The sequence below is a fragment of the Neoarius graeffei genome, chromosome 3, assembly GCF_027579695.1.
Source record: "Neoarius graeffei isolate fNeoGra1 chromosome 3, fNeoGra1.pri, whole genome shotgun sequence".
NCBI lineage: Eukaryota > Metazoa > Chordata > Actinopteri > Siluriformes > Ariidae > Neoarius > Neoarius graeffei.
The window spans coordinates 72234740-72262332 of NC_083571.1; the positions used below are offsets into that span (position 1 = coordinate 72234740).

Here is a 27593-nt window from a genome sequence, read left to right on the forward strand (position 1 = left end):
GTTTTTATACCGTTATGAATTTGTGCATGAAGTTTTGTAGCTGAAATTGAAACTGTATTCCCTGGCTTGATTTTATGTTCAAGGTTTCAAAGTTAATGTTCTAATAATCTTCTGTAAACATTTTTAAACTATAATTAATACAAAATGACAAAAGCCATGTGACAGTAAATAAACTCGCGCAGTGATAATGTTTAAAACGTTTATTTCACTGTTATAAATTTGTTATATAACTGATTTCTAAAGATCATTAAAAATAAAATGCTTGAAATAAATTTGCTATTTTAATAAATTTATCAAAACTGATTTTTTTTTGCATTTTGCTAATTTTGTACTTCACATGCATTTTTATTTTAAACATATAACATCATCATAGTTGATCAGGAACAGGAGGACTATAATGTCATTTAAAACAACAACAACAACAACAACACCTATACAACTACAAACAAGCAAACAAATAAATGGGACATATATTAAAAAGGCAAAAAACAATTATGTTCTATCAAATGTGTTTTCAAAACAGCAGCTTGCAGGACATTATGTTTGAGCCAGACTATTTATCCATTAGGGCTTTGCTGGGATTCAAACCTGGTTTGCTGGTGTGATAATCCAGCAAACCCCCACTAGGCCACCAGGGGAATGACTCAAGTGCAGAGGCATGAGGCGGAAGTAGAAAAGTATCAAAAAGTTTATTTACAAAATATATACAATCCAAGGGAAAAAACAAAAAGAATAATCCAAAGCTCAGAAGATATACAAAAATAAAAATATCCCAAGGTTCAATGTCCAAAATCCAACTAAGAAAAGAAGAGGCAAAAACTCAAATGCTAAGAAGATTCAAAGGTCAAAACAAAATCCACAAAGTCCAAAAGAAAGCAACAAAACCAAGAATACTAAGACACAGGCAAGGTACATGGGACAGAGGGAACTAGCACTAACAGCATAGCATAGGAAAAAGACTCCGTGACAAGGGAACAAACAGAGGGGTATTTATACACAAAACAATTAAGGAACAAGGCGGGGCAGGAAACAGGCAATCAAGACAAACACAAAAACACAGTGGCGGCCTCTAGAGGCCAAAACAAACATGACAAGATGGAAATAACAGCGGCCTCTAGAGGCCAAAACAGTCCCAGTCCTAACAGGACCCCCCCCCCAGGAGTGTCTCCTGACATTCCCAGGGCGATCCGGATGGGCCGAATGGAAGTCCCGGCATAGTCCTTTATCTAGAATGTCCCAGGCGGGGACCCAACAGCATTCCTCAGGGCCATAGCCCTCCCAATCAACTAGATATTGAAGCCCGCCGCGGACCCGGCGGGAGTCAAGCAGGCAATGCACGATGAACACAGTCTGACCCTGGAAGATGCGGGGGGGTGGGGGGTTCCTAGGGGCAGGGGCATACATGGATGTCAGTACGGGCCGCAACAGGGAAACATGGAATGTGGGGTTGATCCTCAGAGTCCGGGGCAACTGGAGCCGGTAGGTGACAGGGTTTACCCTGTGCACCACCTTGAAAGGGCCAATGTAGCGAGGAGCAAGCTTGCGGTTCTCCACCCGCAGCGGAAGGTCCTTAGTGGACAGCCAAACCCACTTCCCAGGGCAGAAAGCGTGGGCAGGTATTCTATGGCGGTTGGCCTGAGTCTGGTTGGTTCTGGAGGTCTGGATGAGGGTCTTCCTGACCTTGCTCCAGGTCTTGCGACAGCGTCTCACATATTGGTTGACTGAGGGCACCCCCGCGTCCTCCTCCTGGTCCGGGAACAGAGGTGGCTGGAACCCGAATTGGCACTGGAATGGCGACAGCTTGGTGGCCGATGACTGCAGGGTGTTGTGGGCGTACTCTGCCCATGGCAGCCAGATGCTTCACGATGTCGGTTTATCCATAGCCAGGCCTCGCAGGGTGGTTTCCAGGTCCTGGTTGAGCCTCTCTGTCTGGCCATTGGACTGTGGGTGAAACCCAGAGGAGAGGCTGGCAGTGGCTCTGATGACCTTGCAGAACCCGTGCCACACTCGGGAGGAGAACTGGGGCCCTCGGTCTGAGACGATGTCCTGTGGGAGACCAAAGACTCGGAAGACATGAGTGAATAATAGTTTAGCAGTTTCAAGAGCAGAAGGGAGCTTGCACAGTGGTAAAAAGCGGCAGGCCTTGGAGACTCTGTCAACTATGACCAATATGACAGTGTTACCTTGTGACTCAGGGAGACCTGTGATGAAGTCGACTGCCACGTGGGACCAGGGATGCCCGGGAATGGTCAGAGGATGCAGGAGACCCTGGGGATGCTGTCACGGGTTCTTGGTTCTGGTGCAGACCTCACAGGACAGGACAAATGACCTTACTTCCTTCTCCATGTTAGGCCACCAGAAGCGTCTTTTCAGGAAGTCCAGGGTCCTCCGAGCTCCCGGGTGGGCGGTGAGAGGGGAAGAGTGACCCCACTGGAGAACCTTGGCCCGGGCTTGATGTGGGACGTACAAGAGGCCCGGTGGCCCCGTCCCAGGACCAGGGTCCTGGCGTTGGGCTCGTCGGATGGCCTCCTCAATACCCCAGCGGACAGGGGCCACAATCCGGGACACAGGGATAATAGGCCCGACTTCACTCTCCCTGTTAGTGGCAGAGAACAGCCTGGACAGTGCGTCAGGTTTGGTGTTCTTGGAGCCTGGGCGGTACGAGAGGGTGAAGTCAAACCGACTGAAAAACAGGGCCCACCTAGCCTGTCGTGGGTTCAGTCTTTTGGCTTGCTGGAGGTACTCCAGGTTCTTGTGGTCTGTCCAAACCAGGAATGGATGTTGCGCTCCCTCCAGCCAGTGCCTCCACTCCTCAAGGGCCAGTTTGACTGCTAGCAGTTCTCGATCCTCCACATCGTACCGGGACTCCGCAGGACTCAGGCGGTGGGAGAAGTAAGTACAGGGGTGCAGCTTTCCTTCCGAACGTTGAGAGAGCACCGTGCCGACACCACTGTCCGAGGCGTCCACCTCCACGATGAATGGTTGGGAGGTGTCCGGGAGGACCAGAATGGGTGCCGTGCAGAAGCGGTGCTTGAGGTCTTTGAACGCCTTTTCCGCCTGAGGAGACCAGACATATGATCCACCTGTCCCTTTGGTGAGGTCTGACATGGGTGCTGCTACAGAACTAAAGTTCCTGATAAACTTGCGGTAGAAGTTAGCAAATCCTAAGGACTGCTGAACCTCTTTGACGGACTTGGGAGTGGGCCAGTCCTGGATGGCCAGGGTCTTGGCTGGGTCCATTTGGAGTTGGCCTGTCCGTACAATAAAACCCAGAAAGGAGACCTCGGGAACATGAAATTCGCATTTCTGGGCCTTGGCGAACAGATTGTTCTGTAGCAGCCTCTGGAGAACCTGGCGGACATGGTGGCGGTGCTCCTGCATGGTCTTGGAAAAGATAAGGATGTCGTCGAGGTAGACAAAAATGTACAGGTTAATCATGTCCCTCAAGACGTTGTTGATTAGGGCCTGAAAAACAGCTGGTGCGTTGGTGAGTCCAAAGGGCATCACCTGGTATTCGTAGTGCCCAGATGGGGTGTTAAAGGCAGTCTTCCACTCATCTCCCTGTTGGATACGGATGAGGTGGTATGCGTTCCGTAGGTCCAACTTGGTGAAGACGGTGGTGCCTTGGAGCAGGTCGAATGCTGTGGACATCAGCAGAAGAGGATATCGGATTGCGCACAGTGATCTTGTTCATGCCCCTGTAGGCAATACACGGTCGGAGCCCCCCATCCTTCTTGCTGACAAAGAAGAAGCCGGCACCAGCAGGTGAGGTGGAGGGTCGAATGAACCCAGAGACCAGGGCATCTTTGAGGTATTCCTCCATGGCCTTGCATTCTGGCTGAGAGAGGGAAAACAGTCTGCCACGAGGAGGGGTAGTCCCAGGGAGCAAGTCGATGGCACAGTCGTAGGCCCGGTGCGGAGGAAGAACGGTGGCCCTGCTCTTGCTGAATACCTCCTTCAAATCCCAGTACTCTGTGGGAACTTGAGATAGCTCGGTGAGATCAGGAGGCTCGGCAGGAGACACAGGAGAGCTAGAGAGCAGACAAGAGGCATGGCACACAGGGCCCCATTCCACAACCTGGCTAGTGACCCAGTCTATACGAGGGTTGTGGCGGGTAAGCCATGGAAGACCTAGAATAACTGGGAACTCAGGTGAAAGAATCAGGTGCAGGGATATTTCTTCCTTGTGACCTTGAGACTGGAGGAAGACTGGAGAAGTAACTTGGGTGACTCTTCCATCATCTAACGCTTGACCATCGAGGGCAGACACAGACAGTGGGACTTCAAGAGGCACAGTCGGGACATTGATGCTTTGGGCGAAGTGGATATCTATAAAGTTTCCAGCTGCCCCTGAGTCTAACAAGGCTTGACAAGAGTGGACGGACTCACCCCAGGAGGTGGAGACCGGGATGTAGATTCCTTGGCCAGGAAGTCTGGGAGAGAGGGTAGGCAACCCTCCCTCGGCTGGACGGGGCGGTCCTTTTCCCAAGAGCTCGGGACATGATGCTCGGAAGTGACCAGGCTTGCCACAGTAGATGCAGCACTTGTCCCTCCTTCTGCGCTCCCTCTCGGCTACGGAGAGATGAGTACGGCCAACTTGCATGGGCTCTGGACAGTCACTGGAGGAGGTAGACGGGCTCCATGCAGAGACAGTGAGGCCAGGGAGACTCAGGACTTGGCGGCGTTCTCTAATCCTGTTGTCCAGACGAATAGCATGTGAGATCAGAGTTTCGAGGTCACTTGGGCATCAAATAGAGGCCAGGCTGTCTTTGATGGGGTCAGACAAACCATGGTGAAAGGCTGAAACCAGGGCAGCCTCATTCCATCCGCTGACTGCTGCGAGAGTCCGGAACGATATGGCGTAGTCTGCGACACTTCCTCCTTGCCGGATGGACATGAGCTTTCTAGCTGCGTCGGTACTGATGTCCGCCTGGTCGAAGACCCGAAGCATCTCTTCAGTAAACAGTTCAAAATCAGAGCACTCGGGTCCCCGTCTCTGCCAGATAGCTGTTGCCCAAGCTCGTGCCTTACCAGCTAACAAGGTTATCACAAAGGCGATCTTGCGGCGATCCGTAGTGTAGGTGGTAGGCTGGAGCTCAAAGGTGAGTTGGCACTGGGTAAGGAACTCCCGGCACTCACCGTGCTTGCCATCATACCTCTGTGGTGCAGGAAGGCTGGGTTCGCAAGGTGAAGGAGACAGTGTGGCAGGAGGCACTGGAGCAGGAGCTGGATCAGGATGAGGAGATGCAGGCAGAGGTGTCAGCTGTGCCAGGGTTTTCCCAATTTGCAGAAGCAGTACCTCATGGCGAGCAAGGGCCTCACGTTGGCTTGTGAGCATTCATGGTCGCTCCGAAGCGTGTCAAAGCTTCCATAATTCCCTGAAGGTTGGCCGGGTAGACAGTTGAAGCAGCCTCTGCTGAGTCGGTCATGACGGAGTCTTTCTGTTAGGGTTTTGCTGGGATTCAAACCTGGTTCACTGGTGTGATAATCCAGCAAACCCCCACTAGGCCACCAGGGGGATGACTCAAGTGCAGAGGCGTGAGGCAGAAGTAGAAAAGTATCAAAAAGTTTATTTACAAAATATATACAATCCAAGGGAAAAAACAAAAAGAATAATCCAAAGCTCAGAAGATATACAAAAATAAAAATATCCCAAGGTTCAATGTCCAAAATCCAACTAAGAAAAGAAGAGGCAAAAACTCAAATGCTAAGAAGATTCAAAGGTCAAAACAAAATCCACAAAGTCCAAAAGAAAGCAACAAAACCAAGAATACTAAGACACAGGCAAGGTACATGGGACAGAGGGAACTAGCACTAACAGCATAGCATAGGAAAAAGACTCCGTGACAAGGGAACAAACAGAGGGGTATTTATACACAAAACAATTAAGGAACAAGGCGGGGCAGGAAACAGGCAATCAAGACAAACACAAAAACACAGTGGCGGCCTCTAGAGGCCAAAACAAACATGACAAGATGGAAATAACAGCGGCCTCTAGAGGCCAAAACAGTCCCAGTCCTAACATTATCTAGTTCATTTGAATAGAATATATTTTCCCACGGGCGGCACGGTGGTGTAGTGGTTAGCGCTGTCGCCTCACAGCAAGAAGGTCCTGGGTTCGAGCCCCGGGGCCGGCGAGGGCCTTTCTGTGTGGAGTTTGCATGTTCTCCCCGTGTCCGCGTGGGTTTCCTCCGGGTGCTCCGGTTTCCCCCACAGTCCAAAGACATGCAGGTTAGGTTAACTGGTGACTCTAAATTGACCGTAGGTGTGAATGTGAGTGTGAATGGTTGTCTATGTGTCAGCCCTGTGATGACCTGGCGACTTGTCCAGGGTGTACCCCGCCTTTCGCCCGTAGTCAGCTGGGATAGGCTCCAGCTTGCCTGCGACCCTGTAGAAGGATTAAGCGGCTAGAGATAATGAGATGAGATGAGATATTTTCCCACGGGGCGGCATGGTGGTGTAGTGGTTAGCGCTGTCGCCTCACAGCAAGAAGGTCCTGGGTTCGAGCCCCGGGGCCGGCGAGGGCCTTTCTGTGCGGAGTTTGCATGTTCTCCCCGTGTCCGCGTGGGTTTCCTCCGGGTGCTCCGGTTTCCCCCACAGTCCAAAGACATGCAGGTTAGGTTAACTGGTGACTCTAAATTGACCGTAGATGTGAATGTGAGTGTGAATGGTTGTCTGTGTCTATGTGTCAGCCCTGTGATGACCTGGCGACTTGTCCAGGGTGTACCCCGCCTTTCGCCCGTAGTCAGCTGGGATAGGCTCCAGCTTGCCTGCGACCCTGTAGAAGGATAAAGCGGCTAGAGATAATGAGATGATGATATTTTCCCACCCAGGATTCAAATTATCTCATCTCATTATCTCTAGCTGCTTTATCCTTCTACAGGGTCGCAGGCAAGCTGGAGCCTATCCCAGCTGACTACGGGCGAAAGGCGGGGTACACCCTGGACAAGTCGCCAGGTCATCACAGGGCTGACACATAGACACAGACAACCATTCACACTCACGGTCAATTTAGAGTCACCAGTTAACCTAACCTGCATGTCTTTGGACTGTGGGGGAAACCGGAGTACCCGGAGGAAACCCACGCGGACATGGGGAGAACATGCAAACTCCACACAGAAAGGCCCTCGCCGGCCCCGGGGCTCAAACCCAGACCTTCTTGCTGTGAGGCGACAGCGCTAACCACTACACCACCATGCCGCCGGATTCAAATTATTATTATTTATTTTCAAAAAAGTCATGGCATGACCATTGTTCTCTCAGATCAGCAGAACAGACTTTAAAGAGAATTTCACAGATTTTGGAGTGTTTCATTTCAGGTTTAATTCTTCCACATTGACCAATAATGGGGTTCTGCAATTTTACCAATGTAGATCAATGTTCTTTGTGTTCCTTGTATCTGAAATGTTTAACACATTGTTCAGTTTCTTCAGGAACCAGGTGGTGCAGGAGAACTTCACCAACATCATGTCGTACTTACAGCCATCAAAGTGGCCATCTTAAAAATGATCCTCATTAACAAGTACAACTGGTTCGTGGTCTTGGTTTCTTTGGCTGTTCTGTGTTCCAATGTGGGATGAACTTAGAGCACTAACCCTAACCCTTGTGGTTCACCCCATCTTTTACTTCAGACATCATTTTCTCAAGTACAAAGTGATTTTCTTAATTCTCGGCTGGCTCATCACTGCTTTCTTCCTCTGTTCCATTGTTCAACATCCAGTTATTTTTCTGATTGCAGGCCTCTTCATGTTTGTGAACTTCAGGCTGTAGGGCTGTGCAGAGGAGATCTTCGTACAATTTCATACAACTGGAACATTTTTGCATGGAAGAGTTAAATAAAATCACCACATCCTGATGTGCTAAGACACTTGCCTAAAGAGAAAAAGAGAGAGAGAGAGAGAGAGAGAGAGAGAGAGAGAGAGAGATCTTTAAAGTATTTATGAATGGTCATGCCTGTATAACTTGTTGGACTGGTGATCTGGTGTGCGTGCGTGTGTGTGTGTGTGTGGGTGGGTATGCAGTCACACCCTTCCTCATAAGTTCATTACTAAAGGTTTTTTTTAACCATCAGTCAAAGACAAAGGAAGCACATGTAAGAGTCTGAGCAACAATCGAGCCTCAAAGTAAGTTCTTAAATCTTGAAAAACTGAAAAGAATTAAAGAAAAAGAGAGAAAAAGAGGAAAAGCTGAAATTCTATACAGTATATGAATCCAAAGAGCGCTGAAGAGGAGGAGCAGTGACGGTAAGCTCATCATCACCACTCCAAAGATGAAAACAAATATTAAACTTAACAATTAAAGAGCAGCATGAATGTGTGTTTTTTTTTTATTTTTGTTATTATCGTTATTATTGTTCCTCAGGCCCTGCTCTCCTTTCCTGTGCAGACAATAACTGTGTATCTGTGTCTAAAGCACTTCTTTGCACAGATTAGATCAGGTTTAGCTTCATTCCACAGGAAACAGACTAAAAACACTTTTCTCTCTTCATGTGCTTCATATTTTCACTCTTCTTTACTCAAACCTGCTATGTTTACCTGCTATACCTCAAGTGCCCTTGACTGTTTGGTTATTTTAACCAATTTGCATATATACATATATAGAGCACGGTGGTATAGTGGTTAGCGCTGTCACCTCACAGCAAGAAGGTTCCGGGGTCGAGCCCCGTGGCTGGCGAGGGCCTTTCTGTGCGGAGTTTGCATGTTGTCCGCGTGGGTTTCCTCCGGGTGCTCCGGTTTCCCCCACAGTCCAAAGACATGCAGGTTAGGTTAACTGGTGACTCTAAATTGACCGTATGTGTGAATGGTTGTCTGTGTCTATGTGTCAGCCCTGTGATGACCTGGTGACTTGTCCAGGGTGTACCCTGCCTTTCGCCCATAGTCAGCTGGGATAGGCTCCTGCGACCCTGTAGAACAGGATAAAGTGGCTAGAGATAATGATATATATATATATATATATATATATATATATATGAGTGTTTAGTCTATGTTTAGTTCATATCTAGAGTGTTTATATTGTCTGTTTGAGTGTTTAGTCTGTGTGTAGTTCTTATCTAGTGTTTACACTGTTTATATTGTCTGAGTGTTTAGTCTGTCTTGTTTTAGCTAGTGTTTATACTGTTTATTTATACTGTTTATATTGTTTGAGTGTTTAGTCTATGTCTAGTTCCTATCTACAGTGTTTATACTGTTTATATTGTTTGTTTTTTTCAGTTATTCTATTTTTATTTATTGCATTGCCTGTTTGCACCGTGGGTCAGAGAGGATTGATATTTCATCTGTGCTGTATGTCGAGCATGTATAGCATATTTGACAATAAAGTTGACTTGACTTGACTTGACTTGAGAAACAGAGCTCAGAAAACAAAACGTGCAAAGTTTGATATACAGTTGATGAAATGAGATTATAGGCCAATGTGGGCATTTTATTGATTTGGGTTTGAGTTATAAATCTTTTATGCTTTATGTAATGTTTAATAGCTGGGACATGACCATAATAGCAATCTGTGCTCCTAATTATTACAGTGGTGCTTGAAAGTTTGTGAACCCTTTAGAATTTTCTATAATTCTGCATAAATATGACCTAAAACATCATCAGATTTTCACACAAGTCTGGAAAGTAGATAAAGAGAACCCAGTTAAACAAATGAGACAAAAATATTATACTTGGTCATTTATTTATTGAGGAAAATGATCTAATATTACATATCTGTGAGTGGCAAAAGTATGTGAACCTCTAGGATTAGCAGTTAATTTGAAGGTGAAATTAGAGTTAAGTGTTTTCAATCAATGGGATGACAATCAGGTGTGAGTGGGCACCCTGTTTTATTTAAAGAACAGGGATCTATCAAAGTCTGATCTTCACAACGCATGTTTGTGGAAGTGTATCATGACACGAACAAAGGAGATTTCTGAGGACCTCAAAAAAAGCATTGTTGATGCTCATCAGGCTGGAAAAGGTTACTAAACCATCTCTAAAGAGTTTGGACTCCACCAATCCACAGTCAGACAGATTGTGTACAAATGGAGGAAATTCAAGACCATTGTTACCCTCCCTAGGAGTGGTTGACCAACAAAGGTCACTCCAAGAGCAAGGCGTGTAATAGTCGACGAGGTCACAAAGAACCCCAGGGTAACTTCTAAGCAACTGAAGGCCTCTCTCACATTGGCTAATGTTAATGTTCATGAGTCCACTATCAGGAGAACACTGAACAACAATGGTGTGCATGGCAGGATTGCAAGGAGAAAGCCACTGCTCTCCAAAAAGAACATTGCTGCTCATCTGCAGTTTACTAAAGATCATGTGGACAAGCCAGAAGGCTATTGGAAAAATGTTTTATGGACGGATGAGACCAAAATAGAACTTTTTGCTTTAAATGAGAAGTGTTATGTTTGGAGAAAGGAAAACTCTGCATTCCAGCATAAGAACCTTATCTCATCTGTGAAACATGGTGGTGATAGTATCATGGTTTGGGCTTGTTTTGCTGCATCTGGGCCAGGACAGCTTGCCATCATTGATGGAACAATGAATTCTGAATTATCACAATGACTTCCAAAGGAAAATGTCAGGACATCTGTCCGTGAACTGAATCTCAAGAGAAGGTGGGTCATGCAGCAAGACAACAACCCTAAGCACACAAGTCGTTCTACCAAAGAATGGTTAAAGAAGAATAAAGTTAATGTTTTGGAATGGCCAAGTCAAAGTCCTGACCTTAATCCAATTGAAATGTTGTGGAAGGACCTGAAGTGAGCAGTTCATGTGAAGAAACCCACCAAATCCCAGAGTTGAAGCTGTTCTGTATGGAGGAATGGGCTAAAATTCCTCCAAGCCGGTGTGCAGGACTGATCAACAGTTACCAGAAATGTTTAGTTGCAGTTATTGCTGCACAAAGGGATCACACCAAATACTGAAAGCAAAGGTTCACATACTTTTGCCACCCACAGATATGTAATATTGGATCATTTTCCTCAATAAATAAATGACCAAGTATAATATTTTTGTCTCATTTGTTTAACTGGGTTCTCTTTACCTACTTTTAGGATTTGTGTGAAAATCAGATGATGTTTTAGGTCATATTTATGCAGAAATATAGAAAATTCTAAAGGGTTCACAAACTTTCAAGCACCACTGTACATAATTATTTAGACCTTTCACTCTTGATGTCCCATTCATTACTTTTTTTTGTCTTTTAAACATTTTCACACACTGGGTTGCAATTTTTATTCATTTGTGTTTCAGAAAATCTAACAGATATATCAGATTAAAAAAATTATTATAAATTTCGAGGTGAAAAGCACTGTGGTGTGTTTCTCTCTATAACTCTATCATTATTTGATGCTCTTGGATTGTTGTCTCATTACACCCTGAGAATATTCACAGCACAGATACTGATACAAAAATACAAAAAAAGTCTTTAATATTTAAGAAATTTGTTTAAAATTATTTTGGATGGAAATTATATTTTTAAAACACAAGCATGCTTTGTGAAGGAATTTTTGAAAGGGGTGACTCATTGCGTAACAAAAAAACCCCAAAAAACAGGCAGATTAGTGATGGATCTGTGAAGCTGTATAGATCTTGAATGACACAGGGTGGCAGCAGGGTGGCAGTGGGGTTTCAACAGGTGGGCACATCCTGAACATTGCACACGACAGGAAAACAACATGGGTATTAACACAATACTATCAGTTTTTTCTTTCTGTTTGAGTTTGGAAACTTTAGGCAACTATTCATAAATTATTTTTTAAATGTCTTAAGCTTAGAAAAGAAAAATCCAAATATTTTGCAATATTTAAACTAAAATATTATCAAGTGCTTCTCTACTGTGTAATGAGACAACAATTAATTAATTCATTAATCTTCATTGAACATCATTGAGGCAGTGGATCTGGATACCAGTGCAATGATTATATATATGTTATTTACCAGCTGGGAGGTCCATATCATGAAATACCGTGACCGAGGTCTTGAAAGTACTGACCGAGGCCCTCTTGGCCGAGGTTAGTATTCAAGGCTGAGGTCACGGTATTTCACCATATGGACCGACCTTAAGCTGGTAAATAATATATTTATTTTTTTCTTTACCAAATTCTAACAGAAAATGAGAGTGCCCGAAAGGGAAGACTGAGCCGAGCCGCCATTTTGAATCCTCATTCACGGCTGTAATGCAAATCGCTTTCTCCTCGGTATACAAGTGCACTTCCATGGCAGGAAAAAAAACTACATTTTGCCGCCTATGTAATCCCCTATTTATACAAAATTGAGTTATTCCGGATTCAGCCATGTTTTTGCTCGGCATTAGCAAGTTAGAGGTTTTTAGCTTTCTCCTGAAATGTTTTATTTTATTTCTTCTTCCTCAGGGTAGTAAAACTCGCTTTCGCTGTGAAGACTGTCATTATCATTATCCATGCTGTAAAATTAATGCTATTTTTCTGAGAAATGCTGGCAAAAATTTATAAGATTTTTGATAATCTTATAAATAAATCTTACAAAAAAAAGATAAATGTTGACAAAAAATGCTACTATGTTTGTTGTTGTGAAAGAGTGAGTCACCAGAGGTCCGTAACCGGGGTCCGTAACTGGGGTCCGTACCATAGGATACGGACCTGCTTGCCAGCCAATCAGAGTGCAGGATTTGATGGAAACCGCACTGCAAAAAAACCCCAAAAAACAGTTATTCCACAAAATCAAGTTGTACATGAGCTCGGTGCTGTGTGCCTCGCTGGCTATAAGCCATGTAAGATGAGATTGAGTGGAATAACTGTTTTATTCTATCCACATTCACTGGATTTTGAGAAACAGAGCATTTTTATTTTTATTTTTTTACAAATTCAATAAATAAAAACTTTATACAAAACGTTTAACAAAATAATTTCTGCTTAGGCGGACTTCTTAAAAACCTATCCATGGCTGCACAAATTGACTTTTGTGTTGTTTTTTTGTAGAAAGTGCTGTCTTGCTGTCATGCTGAGGTATAGAATATCTTTAGACATTTATTATATTTCCTGTTTTATATATATATATATATATATATATATATATATATATATATATATATATATATATATATATATGCACGCACACACACACACACACACACACACACACACACACACAGAGTTGTGGTCAGAAGTTTACGTACAGTGACATGCATGTCATCTTGAATATGAGTGTCATGGCAATATTTGGGCTTTCAGTAATTTATTTGAACTGTTCTTTTTCTGTGGCAGAATGATTGTACAGCATATATCTTTAATAAAAAACACTACAATTTGGTGCACAAGTTTTAATTTGGGTTTTCTGAAATCAACACAGGGTCAAAATTATACATACAGCACACCTAATATTTGGGTAAAATGTCTTTTCGCAAGATTCACCTTGACCAAACATTTTTGTTTACCATGAACAAGGTCTGGCATCTGGCAGAATTTGGGTTGGATATTTTACGACTCTTCATGGTAGAATTGTTAGAGTTGAATTAAATTAGTTTTTTTTTCCTTGGCATGGACTCGACTTACAAGCACAGCCCATATATTTTCAATAGGGTTGAAGTCAGGACTTGTTTTAGGCTTAATGTTAACCTGCTTTATCCTCCACAACCAGCTCTGATGTGTGTTTGGGTTCATTGTCCTGCTGTAACTCCCAAGTCGTGTTCAAGTTTCTGATGGTTTATGCTGAAGAATTCTGAGATAGTCCTCCTTCTTCATTATTCCATCCACTTTGTGCAATGAACCAGTTCCACTGGCAGCAAAACAGGCCCAGAGCATGATAATGCTACCATCATCAATTTTTGACCCTGTATGTATAATTTTGACCCTGTGTTGATTTCAGAAAAGCCAAAGAAAATTAAAACTTGTGCACCAAATTCTAGTGTTTTTTTAATTAAAGATGTATGCTGTACAATCATTCTGCCACAGAAAAAGAACAGTTCAAAGAAATTACTGAAAGCCCAAATATTGCCATGACATTCATACAGTATCCAAGATGACATTCATATCACTGTATGTAAACTTCTGATCATAACTGTGGGTGTATATATATGCGCTGGTTCTATTTTGATGATCCCTGCTTCAAATGAGTCTGGGTTCTGCCTCTCTTTCCTGCCGAAGGATTCCATGGCAGCTTGGTAGGTGGCTTCATGGATATAGTTCCACCTTGCTTCAACAGTGGTTGTTGGACAGTTCTTCAGGGCTTCATTAATGGTGTTGGCAAAGCATTCACAGAAGTCAGGGACTGAGGTCATGGCTGTATTGGTGCAAGGGCATCCTTTCTGCTTTGAGCAGTGGATTCATTTGGGTTGAAGGCGCACCTTGCTGCCGACTAGTGAGTGGTCGGTGTTGCAGTCAGCACTATGGTAGCTGCAGGTGACGAGCATGTGGTTCAGTGAGGCTCTTTGGGTGATGACAAGATCCAGCTGGTGCCAGTGGTGTGATCTGGGGTGTCACCAGGATACTCGACAGTGGGGTTTTGTTTGGAAGAACGAGTTTGTGATGCAGAGGTCATGGTTGAAGCAGAGCTCTAGCAGCTGCTGCCCATTCTCGTTCAATCTGCTGACACCAAAGTGACTGATGCAGCGAGGCCAGGAGTTGTGGTCAGCCCCAATGCGAGCATTTAAGTCCCCGAGGAGGAACAGGTGTTCATTGGCTGGCATGGCTTTGACTTTGAACTCAAGTTCATCATAGAACTCATCCTTTACTTCAGCAGAAGAGCAGAATGTTGGAGTGTAAAAGCTCAGAATGTTTATTGTGCCTGAAGATGTTGAGAGGCGAAGGGAGAGAATATGGGACGTACCATTTGCTGGAGGTTCTATGACAGGAGAGAGTTTCTCACTGTGAATCCAATGACGTGCAGTCGGGGCACCTCTGGTTCCTTTCCCTGCCAGAAGAAAGTGTAGTCCCATTCCCTAAGGCTACCGTTCGAGGCAAGTCTGGTCTCTTGTAGGGCGGCTATAGCAATGTTAAGTCTCGATAGCTCCCAGTCGATGATGGCTGTTTTTCTACTGTCATCTACTTGCTGCAAGTTGTCAAAGAGGCCAGGACACATAGTCCTGACATTCCAGCTTGCCAGCCACAGGGCTGGTCTTTTGAGTTTCTTTTTACTGTCTTTGCCTGGTGCAGGGTTTGCAGTCTGCTTGTTGGTGTAGTTCCTAAGCTCCAAGCACCCATTGAAGCAGACAGACTGTGGTGGGTCAGCACCTAACTGGCTGGGGGCTGCCTAGCTTGAGAAAGGCAATAGCTGACCAGTGGGACCTGAAGACTCCTCCCACCGTCGGAGACAAACCATAGCGTCCGAGCTTACGCCAATTTGTTCTGGACTTATAACTCGCAACTGCTGCCTCTTGTGTTGTTTCTGCCGCTGGGGCAGTGGCACTGGAGTGACCTCTCCAGGGCACAAGCCTGGGCAAGATATATGGTGCTCCTGGGATGCCCAGTCATCAGAACCCCCCTCTTGGCATCACTGATGTGGTCCAAAGGAATGCAGAGCAGTATGTTTGGCACCAGCTTGGCTGCGGGTACTGCCGTAAGGTGTGTGGAGTTTGCAGTACCAGCCACCTTAGGGGCTCCACTCATGATTTTCTGAAAAAAAAGTAAATATATATATTAGTATAAACCTACGATAATAGCTAGCCAGCCCCAGGAACTGTCTCACCCCTTTTTTGGTCTTGAGCCTCGGGCAGGCTGCGATTGCTGCAGTCTTGTTAATTTGTGGACGCACCTGCCCATGACCCAAGTGGAACCCCAGATACCGTACTTCCACCCACCCAGTTGCACACTTTTTTGGGTTAGCTGTGAGGCCTGCACGCCTCAGCAACTTTAGAACGGCCCTCAGATGTTCTAGGTGCCACGGCCAATCATGGCTGTAGATTATTATATCATCGAGATATGCAGCTGCGTAGGCAGCGTGAGTGTGGAGGACCCTGTCCATGAGCCGCTGGAACATAGCGGGCGCCCCAAATAACCCAAAAGGGAGCATGACAAATTGGTGTAATCCAAATAGTGTGGAAAAAGCCGTTTTCTCTCAGGATAGAGGAGTCAAGGGGATCTGCCAATATCCCTTTGTTAGATCCAGTGTCAAATAAAAGTGAGCCGCGCCTAAACGATCGAGCAACTCATCAATGCGGGGCATTGGGTATGCGTCAAATTTAGACACCAGTGCAGATAGACTTAATCCCCAGTAACCCATACAGCTCACGCAGTGTGCATGACATAAATGAAGTGCCTCGGTCTATCAGGATTTCTTTCGGAATCCTGACCCGGGAGATGAAGCGGAAGAGCACTTCCACATTACTGCGTGCTGAGATATTGCGGAGAGGCACTGCTTCTGGATATCGTGTTGCATAGTCCACCAGAACTAAAATAAAGTAATATCCCCATGCTGACCGATCTAATGGCCCAACGAGATCCATCCCAATTCTTTCAAAAGGGGTCTCGATTAAAGGGAGAGGGCGTAAAGGCACTTTTGGTGTGGCCGTGGGATTTACTAACTGGCATTCACGACACGCCACACACCACTGACGGATGTCCCCATGAATCCCTGGCCAATCGAACCAGGCCGTTATTCGAGCTAGTGTTTTATCTTGCCCCAAGTGTCCAGCCATGGGATTAAAGTGAGCCGCATGGAATACGAGTTCCCTGCGGCTCTTTGGGATCAACAATTGAGTTATCTGTTCTCCAGTTTGAGTGTACTGCGTCACTCTGTACAACCTATCCTTAATAATAGAGAAATAAGGGAAGGCCAGCATCACATTTGGCTGGAGAGTTTGACCATTGATTACTCTCACTTGGACAAACGCATGCCACAGAGTCTCATCTTGTGACTGCTCTAACGGGAAATCCCCAAGGGAATCCCTGAGAGAGGGAGGAGGGGAGGGGTGCTCCTCACTCCTCGCATTGCTCTGACACGGTGCTGACGTAGATGGCTCTGTGACAGCTTCCCCGGTCAATGCCACACCGGGAGCTTCCCATGACATATTTATGCAGGACCCACCTCTCATTATGTGTTCCATCAATTCTTTAAACCCTGGCCAATCAGTTCCCAAAATTAACGAGTGGGTGACACGAGGGTTAACTGCCGCCTTAAATCTATGCATTTGGCCCTGGAATAGAATATGGACGGACACTAGGGGATAATTGTGAACATCCCTATGCACAAACAACACCTTCACTGCCCAATGCCTCACCTTGCACCAGGTGTTGGTGAACTGAGGTCTGGTTACAACCGGAATCCACCAATGCGTGATATATATCCCCTTGAACACTTACTGGTATGCAATATGCTCCGGCCCGATCGGGGGTGGTCTCTGGCGTGTTGGGGATCTGGATCACAGCTCCCACCTCCCTGGTGGAGCTCCAACTCTGGAGATGCTCGGACTCCCCGCAGCGCCAGCACACCGGCCCAGGCTTTCCCTCTGCACCAGCGTTATGGGAGTCACTCACCTGTGGAGGAGACAACACAGACACAGAAGAGGGAGATGGGAGGACACCACGGGTGCGATGGGCCAGCTGGGGAGGAGACAGCCGTCGCCTCCATGGTAGGGGAATGGGGTGGGGAGGGGAAAGAGAGACAGGGGGGAGAAGAGAGAGCAAGAGGAGAAGCGAAGAGAGATGCCTCATCTTCCTGCCATCGGAGCCACCTCCAGATGGTCCTCCGCTAGCTCGATGGCTCGTTCTAGTGACGCCGGGCGATGACACTAGACCCATTCCGCTGTTCCTTCCGGAAGTCGAGAGATAAACTGTTCCAGTGCCACCAGATCGATAATCTCGTCGGCATCACGATCTTCCACCCTCAGCCACCACTGGCAGGTGTCCCGGAGTTGCTGGCTGAATGCAAACAGCCGGCCGACCTCCTCTAATGCCAGGATCCGGAAGCGCTGGTGATGTTGTCCCGGGGAAGTGGCCGACCTGCTGCAGGATGGCTTTCTTCGGGTCAGCATACACCAGTCAGCTGTCAGCAGGGAGCTGCTGCACTGCGAGCTGCACCTTGCCAGTCAGGAGCGGGAGGAGGCACGCCGCACGCTGCTCCAGCAGCCACCCCCACGCCTCAGCTGCTTGTTCGAAGAGGGCGAGGAACGCTTCCGGATCGTCCTGCGGGCCCATCTTCGTGAGGGTGCTGGCTGCGGCGATGGTTGATGCCCCTGCTGACACGAGCAGATGCCGGAACACCTGGAAATCTTCCTGCTGGGCTGGCATCAAGGCTTCAAAGCGTTGCTCTTTTTCCTTTCGGAGGGTGGTCAGTGCTTGATGCTTTTTGTGCTGGGTGGTAGCGAGGGCAAGGATGAGCTCTTCGAATGGGGAGGACTCCATGGGGTGGTTCCCTTCTGTGCGTCCTGGGTTTCAGCATCACTGTAACAGTTCCTGATGTGGGTGGAGCACAGAAGCATGGCAGGCGAGAGTTGATGTTCACATACACACTTTTTATTGTCCTCATTTTGGCTTTTCAGCTTATTGCTTTCCAGCTTGCTGCATTCATTCATTCATTCATTCAGTCACACACATGCGTTGGGGTTGGGGAGCTGCTCTTCTCTGCTCTCCCCCTCCTTTTATGCTCGATCCCTGCAACAAACAAACAAACACAACCACACACATTAATGGACACCAGGTGTAATGACTTAGCCACTTACCTTCCCCGACCCCGCCCTCCATTCATAAACTGCCACTTGGCCACGCCCCCATTGCCACAACTTGCTACAACCCTGATTTCAAAAAAGTTGGGACAAAGTACAAATTGTAAATAAAAACGGAATGCAATGTTGTGGAAGTTTCAAAATTCCATATTTTATTCAGAATAGAACATAGATGACATTTCAAATGTTTAAACTGAGAAAATGTATCATTTAAAGAGAAAAATTAGGTGATTTTAAATTTCATGACAACAACACATCTCAAAAAAGTTGGGACAAGGCCATGTTTACCACTGTGGGACATCCCCTTTTCTCTTTACAACAGTCTGTAAACGTCTGGGGATTGAGGAGACAAGTTGCTCAAGTTTAGGGATAGGAATGTTAACCCATTCTTGTCTAATGTAGGATTCTAGTTGCTCAACTGTCTTAGGTCTTTTTTGTCATGTCTTCTGTTTTATGATGCGCCAAATGTTTTCTATGGGTGAAAGATCTGGACTGCAGGCTGGCCAGTTCAGTACCCGGACCCTTCTTCTATGCAGCCATGATGCTGTAATTGATGCAGTATGTGGGTTGGCATTGTCATGTTGGAAAATGCAAGGTCTTCCCTGAAAGAGATGTCGTCTGGATGGGAGCATATGTTGCTCTCGAACCTGGATATACCTTTCAGCATTGATGGTGTCTTTCCAGATGTGTAAGCTGCCCATGCCACACGCACCAATGCAACCCCATACCATCAGAGATGCAGTCTTCTGAACTGAGAGCTGATAACAACTTGGGTCATCCTTCTCCTCTTTTGTCCAAATGACACAGCGTCCCTGATTTCCATAAAGAACTTCAAATTTTGATTCGTCTGACCACAGAACAGTTTTCCACTTTGCCACAGTCCATTTTAAATGAGCCTTGGCCCAGAGAAGATGTCTGCACTTCTGGATCATGTTTAGATACGGCTTCTTCTTTGAACTATAGAGTTTTAGCTGGCAACGGTGGATGGCACGGTGAATTGTGTTCACAGATAATGTTCTCTGGAAATATTCCTGAGCCCATTTTGTGATTTCCAATACAGAAGCATGCCTGTATGTGATGCAGTGCCGTCTAAGGGCCCGAAGATCACGGGCACCCACCATGGTTTTCCGGCCTTGACCCCTACGCACAGAGATTCTTCCAGATTCTCTGAATCTTTTGATGATATTATGCACTGTAGATGATGATATGTTCAAAGTTTTTGCAATTTTACACTGTCAAACTCCTTTCTGGTATTGTGCCACTATTTGTCGGCGCAGAATTAGGGGGATTGGTGATCCTCTTCCCATCTTTACTTCTGAGAGCCGCTGCCACTCCAAGATGCTCTTTTTATACCCAGTCATGTTAATGACCTATTGCCAGTTGACCTAATGAGTTGCAATTTGGTCCTCCAGCTGTTCCTTTTTTGTACTTTTAACTTTTCCAGCCTCTTATTGCCCCTGTCCAAACTTTTTTGAGATGTGTTGCTGTCATGAAATTTCAAATGAGCCAATATTTGGCATGAAATTTCAAAATGTCTCACTTTCGACATTTGATATGTTGTCTATGTTCTACTGTGAATACAATATCAGTGTAACAGTCCGTGTAGGTGGGTGGAGCACAGAAGGACGGCAGGACAGAACTGTTTAACAAAACTCTCTTTTATTTTGCACTTTTCAGATGCAAACACACACTCAGACACACGCACACACATCAGCCGTCTGGTTGTGGAGAGAGTCCCTCTGCTCTCACTCTCTCTCCTTAAGAAGGGCGCAGTCACTGGGAAGACACACCAACACATCAATTAACAACAGGTGTAGTGATTCTGCCAGTTAACTTCCCTGACTCCGCCCTCCTGTCACAGACCGATGCTAGACCACGCCCCCGCTACCACATACCCCCACTGCCCGACTCAGGCTGGGCAGCCGGCCGGCCTGCAGCCGACTCCCCCCCCCTTGACGGGAGAGGAAGTCTGCCACGACCATCTGCGCCCCTGGCCTATGGATCACCTTGAAGTTAAAGGGTTGGAGTGCCAGATACCAACGGGTGATCCGCGCATTGTCATCCTTCATGTGGTGGAGCCACTGGAGGGGCGCGTGGTCCGAACAGAGGGTGAAAGGGCGTCCCAGCAGGTAGTACCGGAGGGCGAGGACTGCCCACTTGATCGCCAGGCACTCCTTCTCGATGGTACTGTAGCGCCCCTTACGCACCGACAGCTTGCGGCTAATGTACAATACGGGGCGATCCTCCCCCTCCACCTGCTGGGACAAAACGGCCCCCAGCCCTCTGTCCGACGCATCCGTCTGCAACATAAAGGGGAGAGAAAAGTCAGGGGAGTGTAAAAGTGGCCCCCCACACAATGCAGCCTTAACCTTAGAAAAAGCCCGCTGGCATTGCTCCATCCACTGGACCGGATCTGGTGCCCCCTTTTTAGTCAGATCAGTCAGCGGGCTGGTGACGTCCGAATAATTAGGTATAAACCTATGATAATAGCCAGCCAGCCCCAGGAACTGTCTCACCCCCTTTTTGGTCTTGGGCCTCGGGCAGGCCGCAATCGCTGCAGTCTTGTTAATTTGGGGACGCACCTGCCCGTTGCCCAAGTGGAAGCCCAGATACCGTACTTCTACCTGCCCAATCACACACTTCTTCGGGTTGGCCGTGAGACCCGCCCACCTCAGCGACCTAAGGACGGCCCTCAGGTGTTGTAGGTGCCGCGGCCAGTCATTACTATAAATAATGATATCGTCTAAGTACGCGGCCGCATAGGTGGCGTGGGGGCGGAGGACCCTGTCCATCAGCTGCTGAAACATAGCAGGCACCCCAAACAGCCCAAAAGGAAGTGTGTGACGAATTGGTGTAAGCCGAAGGGTGTGGAAAAGGCCGTTTTTTTCCCGGGATAATGGAGTCAAGGGGATCTGCCAATAACCCTTTGTTAAATCCAGTGTCGAGTAAAAACGAGCCGTGCCTAGCCGATCGAGCAACTCATCAATACGAGGCATTGGGTACGCATCGAATTTAGACACCGCGTTGACTTTTCTATAGTCCACACAGAACCGGACCGACCCGTCGGCCTTGGGTACCAAGACCACCCGGCTGCTCCAGTCACTGTGGGACTCCTCGACAATGCCCATTTCGAGCATGGCCTCAGGTTCTTCCCGAACCACCTTTTTCTTGTGTTCGGGTAACCTGTAAGGGCGGCTACGCACTACCACCCCCGGGGGCATCTCAATGTGGTGCTCTATGAGGTTAGTGCAGCCGGGCAGGGGTGAGAACACGTCCGAAAACTCGGTCTGCAACTGGGCAACCTCCGCGAGTTGGGTCGGGGAGAGGTGGTCTCCACAGGGGACCGGAGAGGGACGTGATGCTAATGTTCCTTTTTGAACCTCCGGCCCCAGCTCCGCCTTCTCTGGAACCACCGACACCAACGCCACGGGGACCTCCTCGTTCCAGAGTTTGAGTAGGTTGAGGTGGTAAATCTGTAGCGCCCCACCCCTGTCTGTTCGCTTCACCTCATAGTCGATGTCCCCGACTCGCCGTGTGACCTCAAAGGGTCCTTGCCACTTGGCGACTAATTTAGAGCTCGATGTGGGCAACAGTATGAGTACTTTCTCTCCCGGTGCAAATTCTCTAAGGCGCGTACCCTTGTCGTACAGGCGGGTTTGCCGTTCTTGGGCCTACCGCAAATTCTCCTGGGTTAGCTGTGTGAGTGTGTGGAGTTTTGCGCGCAGGTCAATAACGTATTGAATTTCATTTTTTCTTGGTGAAGGTCCCTCCTCCCAATTTTCTCGCAGCACGTCTAAAATGCCGCGCGGCTTATGCCCATATAATAATTAAAACTGGGAGAACCCCGTGGAGGCTTGGGGGACCTCTCGCACTGCAAAGAGCAAGGGTTCGAGCCATTTATCCCAGTTACGCTCGTCCTCACTTACAAATTTCTTAATTATGTTTTTAAGGGTGCGATTAAACCGTTCCACTAAGCCATCCGTTTGTGGGTGATAAACGCTGGTGCGGATCGGCTTAATACCGAATAAACCATACAGTTCATTCAGTGTTCATGACATAAACGAGGTGCCTTGATCAGTCAGAATCTCTTTCGGGATTCCAACTCGGGAGATGATGCGGAAGAGCGCCTCCGCAATACTGCATGCTGAGATATTGCGAAGAGGCACTGCTTCTGGGTATCGCATTGCATAGTCCACCAGAACTAATATAAAGCGGTACCCTCGTGCTGACCGATCTAATGGCCCGACGAGATCCATCCCAATTCTTTCAAACGGGGTCTCAATTAATGGTAGAGGGTGCAAAGGCGCTTTTGGAATGGCTGCTGGATTTACTAACTGGCATTCGCGGCATGCCGTACACCACCTACGGACATCGCCGCGAATCCCCGGCCAATAGAATCGGGCCATTATTCGGGCTAGTGTTTTATCCTGCCCTAAGTGTCCAGCCATGGGATTAAAGTGAGCCGCCTGGAATACCAATTCCCGGCGGCTCTTCGGAATTAAAAGCTGCGTGACTCGCTTTTTCGTTTGAGTGTCCTGCGTCACTCGGTATAATCTATCCTTCATAATCGCGAAGAAGGGGAAGGGCGGGGTGGCATTCGGCTGGAGCGTTTGACCATCGATTACTCTCACTTGGTCAAAAGCATGCCGCAGAGTCTCGTCTCGCGATTGCTCTAATGGGAAATCCGCGAGGGATTCCCCAATAGAGAGAGGAGGAGCCGGCAGCTCCTCACTCTGGCGCGGAGATGACGTAGACGGCTCTGTGACAGCTGCTCCCGCCAAAGCGACACCGGGACCTCCCCCTGTCAAATGGCAGGACCCACTCTTGACTAAGTGTGTCATTAAACCCCGAAATCCCGGCCAATCAGTCCCCAAAATTAAAGAGTGGGTAAGGCGAGGATTAACCGCCGCCTTCACTATAAATTTTTCCCCTCTGAAAATAATGTGGACCGACACTAAAGGGTAGCGGTGAACATCCCCGTGCACACGCAACACCTTCACCAATTGTGCTCCCCCCAATGCCTCGTTTTGCACCAGGTTTTGGTGGATTGAGGTCTGATTACAGCCAGAATCCACCAACGCCTGATATGTAGCCCCTTGGATACTCACCGGTATGTGATACGCTCCGGCCCGATCGAGGGCGGCTCCTGGCGCGTTGGGGATCCGAACCACCGCTCCCACCTCCATTATCGAGCACTGCTGTTGGAGGTGGCCCGGTTTCCTGCAGCGCCAGCAAACCGGCCCGGGCTTCCTCTCTGCACTAGTGCTCTGGGGCTCACTCACCTGAGGGGGGGGAGAGACAGACACAGAAGGGAGACACGGAAGGGCACCGCGGGTGCAGCGGGCCGGCTGAGGTGGTGCCGGCCCCCGTCTCCGCGGTGGGGGAATGGGGCGAGGAGAAGACACAGGAGGAGGAGAGAGAGAGAGGAGAGAAGAGAAGAGGTCGTCTGCTGTCCTGCCATCGGGACAGCTGCCAGATGATCCTCCGCCAGCTCGATTGCCTGATCCAGTGACGCCGGGCGGTGGCACTGGACCCACTCTGCGGTTCCCGCTGGTAGACGCACGATGAACTGCTCCAGTACCACCTGGTCGATGAGTACCTCGGAGTCGCAGCTGTCAGCCCTCAACCACTGCCAGCAGGCGTCCCGGAGTTGCTGGCCAAACGCGAACGGCCGGCCGACTTCCTCCAAGCACAGAGCACGGAAACGCTGATGTTGTTGCTCCGGGGTGCGTCCCACCCGCTGGAGGACGGCCCGGCGAAGGTCCGCTTAGGCCAGCCGGCGGTCGGTGGGGAGCTGTAGCGCGGCCAGCTGCGCCTCTCCCGTTAGCAGGGGGAGGAGGCGCGCCGCGCGCTGTTCCACCGGCCACCCCGAGGTCTCTGCTACCTGCTCAAAGAGTGTGATGAATGCCTCGGGGTCATCCTGCGGGCCCATCTTCGTGAGGGTGAGGGTGGAAGGGCCCGCGGCGGTGCAGTTGGTGGACCCCGCCGACGCGAGGAGGTGCCGGAACGCCCGACGATCTTCCTGTTGTGCCAGCACCAGGGCCTCGAACCGTTGTTCTTGCTCCTTCCGGAGGGCGAGCAGCGCCTGGTGCTGGCTCTGTTGGGCCGTGGCGAGGGCGTGGATCAGGTCGGCAAAGGTGGAGGACTCCATGGAGCTGTTGTCTTCTGTGCTCGGATCCCGGGTTTCGGCACCACTGTAACAGTCCATGTAGGTGGGTGGAGCACAGAAGGATGGCAGGACAGAACTGTTTAACAAAACTCTCTTTTATTTTGCACTTTTCAGATGCAAACACACACTCAGACACACGCACACACATCAGCCGTCTGGTTGTGGAGAGAGTCCCTCTGCTCTCACTCTCTCTCCTTAAGAAGGGCGCGGTCACTGGGAAGACACACCAACACATCAATTAACAACAGGTGTAGTGATTCTGCCACTTAACTTCCCTGACTCCGCCCTCCTGTCACAGACCGATGCTAGACCATGCCCCCGCTGCCACAATCAGTTTTTGAGATTTGTAAATGATTGCATTCCATTTTTATTTACAATTTGTACTTTGTCCCAACTTTTTTGGAATCGGGGTTGTAGTAAGAAGTTATCTATGGAGCAAAGTTTGTGTTTGTGTTCGTCTCAGAACTGTTTCTCAGCTCATGCATTGTTTATTATTTATGATTGAGCTGAAACCACACCCTCTGAATAACCATTTGCAATATTTGGAGTTGAACTTTGACACTTAAAAGGCCAGATCTTGTAGGCTTTACGTTGTGTGTACAATAATGTACTCTACATAATAATTTAACAGCCTGCTGTATTGTAGCTTCACCCCTGAATTTAATCTGTCATTTGCCTTGATTTAGAAATATTACACATCCAAAGTGACAGATAACAAAACACCTTACATACATCGCGTTTAATCTCTTCCTTTCTTCTTCAGTCAATGTCTATCCATACAATGTCTGTTCCCGTGGACTTTCTGTCTGAAGAGCAGTTCTCCTGCTCCATTTGCCTGGAGGTCTTCACCAACCCTGTATCTACACCATGTGGCCACAGCTTCTGCCTCTCCTGCATCACATCGTACTGGGACACTCGGGGCAAGGCATGCCTCTGTCCACTGTGCAAGGAGAGCTTCCGCAAGCGTCCAGAGCTCCACATCAACCACACTCTTAAGGAGATCACAGAGCAATTCAAGCACATGGCTGAGACATCTGGAAGACCTGGGACCTCCACAGCTTCCCAAGATGCAAGCTCTCAGTCTCCTCGCATCTTGGATAGAAAGATCAGCGGGTCATCTCGGCCTGGAGAGCTGCCTGGAGGATTGCTGATGGAAATGAAAAACAGGTTCCAAAGGACATCCTCTAGTGGGAATTTGTTGGAAGTGTCGTATCCATCTTCACCAGTGCCTTCGTATGAAGCCAGCAGGAGAAGGTTCAGTGCCAGCGGGTTCAGTTCAGTGAGCTCAACCGGACCACAGTGTAGCAAGCATGGACTTAGCCTGGATATGTTCTGCAGGAATGACCAGATGTTTGTGTGTTCAAAGTGTGCTGAAGAGGATCATCATGGTCATGCTGTGGTGTTGGCTCGGCAAGAGATGAACATTAAGAAGGTGAGTGTGTACAGTCAAAGTAAAAAGTATGTGAACCCTTTGGAATTATCTGGTTTTCTGCATGAATTGGTAATAAAAAGTGATCTGATCTTCATCCAAGTCACAGGTACTGATATACACAATGAGTTTAAGCCAATAACACAAAAAAATTCTACTTTTTCATGACTTTATTGTACAAATGCATTCAACATTCACAGTAGTGGTGGAAAAAGTAAGTGAACCTTTGGATTTAATAACTGGTTGACCTTCCTTTGGCAGCAATGACCTCAACCAGGTGTTTCCTGTAACTGCAGATGAGACCTGCATATTGTGCAGGGGAAATTTTAGCCCATTCTTCCCTGCAGAACTGCCTTAACTCTTCCATATTCTTGGGTTGTCTTCTGTGTATGGCTGTCTTCAAGTCATTCCACAGCATCTCAAAAGGATTGAGATCTGGGTTCTGACTAGGCCACTCCAAAAGGCGGATTTTGTTCTTCTGAAACCATTGTGCTGTGGATTTGCTGCGGTGTTTGGGGTCATTGTCCTGTTGCATCACCCAGCCTCTTCTGAGCTTCAGTTGATGGACAGACACCCTCACATTATACTGGATAATTTGTTGATAAATTTGGGAATTCATTTTCCCCTCAGTGATGGCAAGCTGTCCAGGCCTTGATGCAGCAAAGCAGGTCCAAATCATGATGTTCCAGCCACCATACTTTACTGTAGGGATGTTGTTTTGATGTTGATATGCAGTGCTCTTTTTACGCCAAATGGAGTTCTGCTTGTTCCTCCCAAATAGTTCAATTTTGGGTTCATCACTCCACAAAACCCAGTACCATTGTGGAGTGTCCAAGTGCTCTTTTGCAAAATTCAAGCATGCAGCAATGTTCTTTTTTGACAGCAGTGGCTTCCTTCTTGGTGTCCTGCCATGGACTCCTTTCTTGTTCAATGTTTTGCCTATTGTTGAATCATGAACAGAGATGTCAGCCAGTTCTAATGACATCTTCAAGTCTTTCACTGTCACTCTAGGGTTCTTTTTGCATTGTGCTCTTGGGGTCACTTTGGTGGGGCACCACTTCTAGGCAGAGTAGCCACAATACCTAATTATCTCCATTTATAGACAACTTGCCTGACAGTAGACTGATGAATACCTAAAATCTCTGAGATGACTTTGTAATCCTTTCCAGCCTTATGTAAGTTAACAATTCTTGATCTTAGGTCTTCAGATAGCTCTTTTGTGCAAGGCATGATTCCCATTTGGATATGCTTCTTGTCAAAAGTTCAAATGCAAACTTTTCAGGGGTTTTTATCAATCAAAGTAATTCTAGGCCACACCTCTGAACTTGTTTCATTAAATGGAACTCAGGTGTGCTAAATTCTGACTGCAGTGAACTT

At 47.5% G+C, this 27593-nt stretch overlaps 1 protein-coding gene across 2 annotated transcripts in view; it reads left to right on the forward strand.

Annotated features, from left to right (window-relative positions):
- Positions 1–8006: 8006 nt before the first annotated feature.
- The window catches only part of btr01 (bloodthirsty-related gene family, member 1), a 30876-nt gene continuing 11289 nt past the window's right edge, over positions 8007–27593 (forward strand). The window contains exons 1-2 of one of the 2 annotated variants that reach the window (XM_060917236.1): positions 8007–8123; positions 25551–26219. In XM_060917236.1, the coding sequence (XP_060773219.1) occupies positions 25554–26219 (666 nt within the window). In that variant the 5' untranslated portion in view covers positions 8007–8123; positions 25551–25553. Of the gene's footprint in view, positions 8244–25550; positions 26220–27593 lie in introns of both variants that reach the window. The other variant, XM_060917235.1, reaches the window with a different exon arrangement.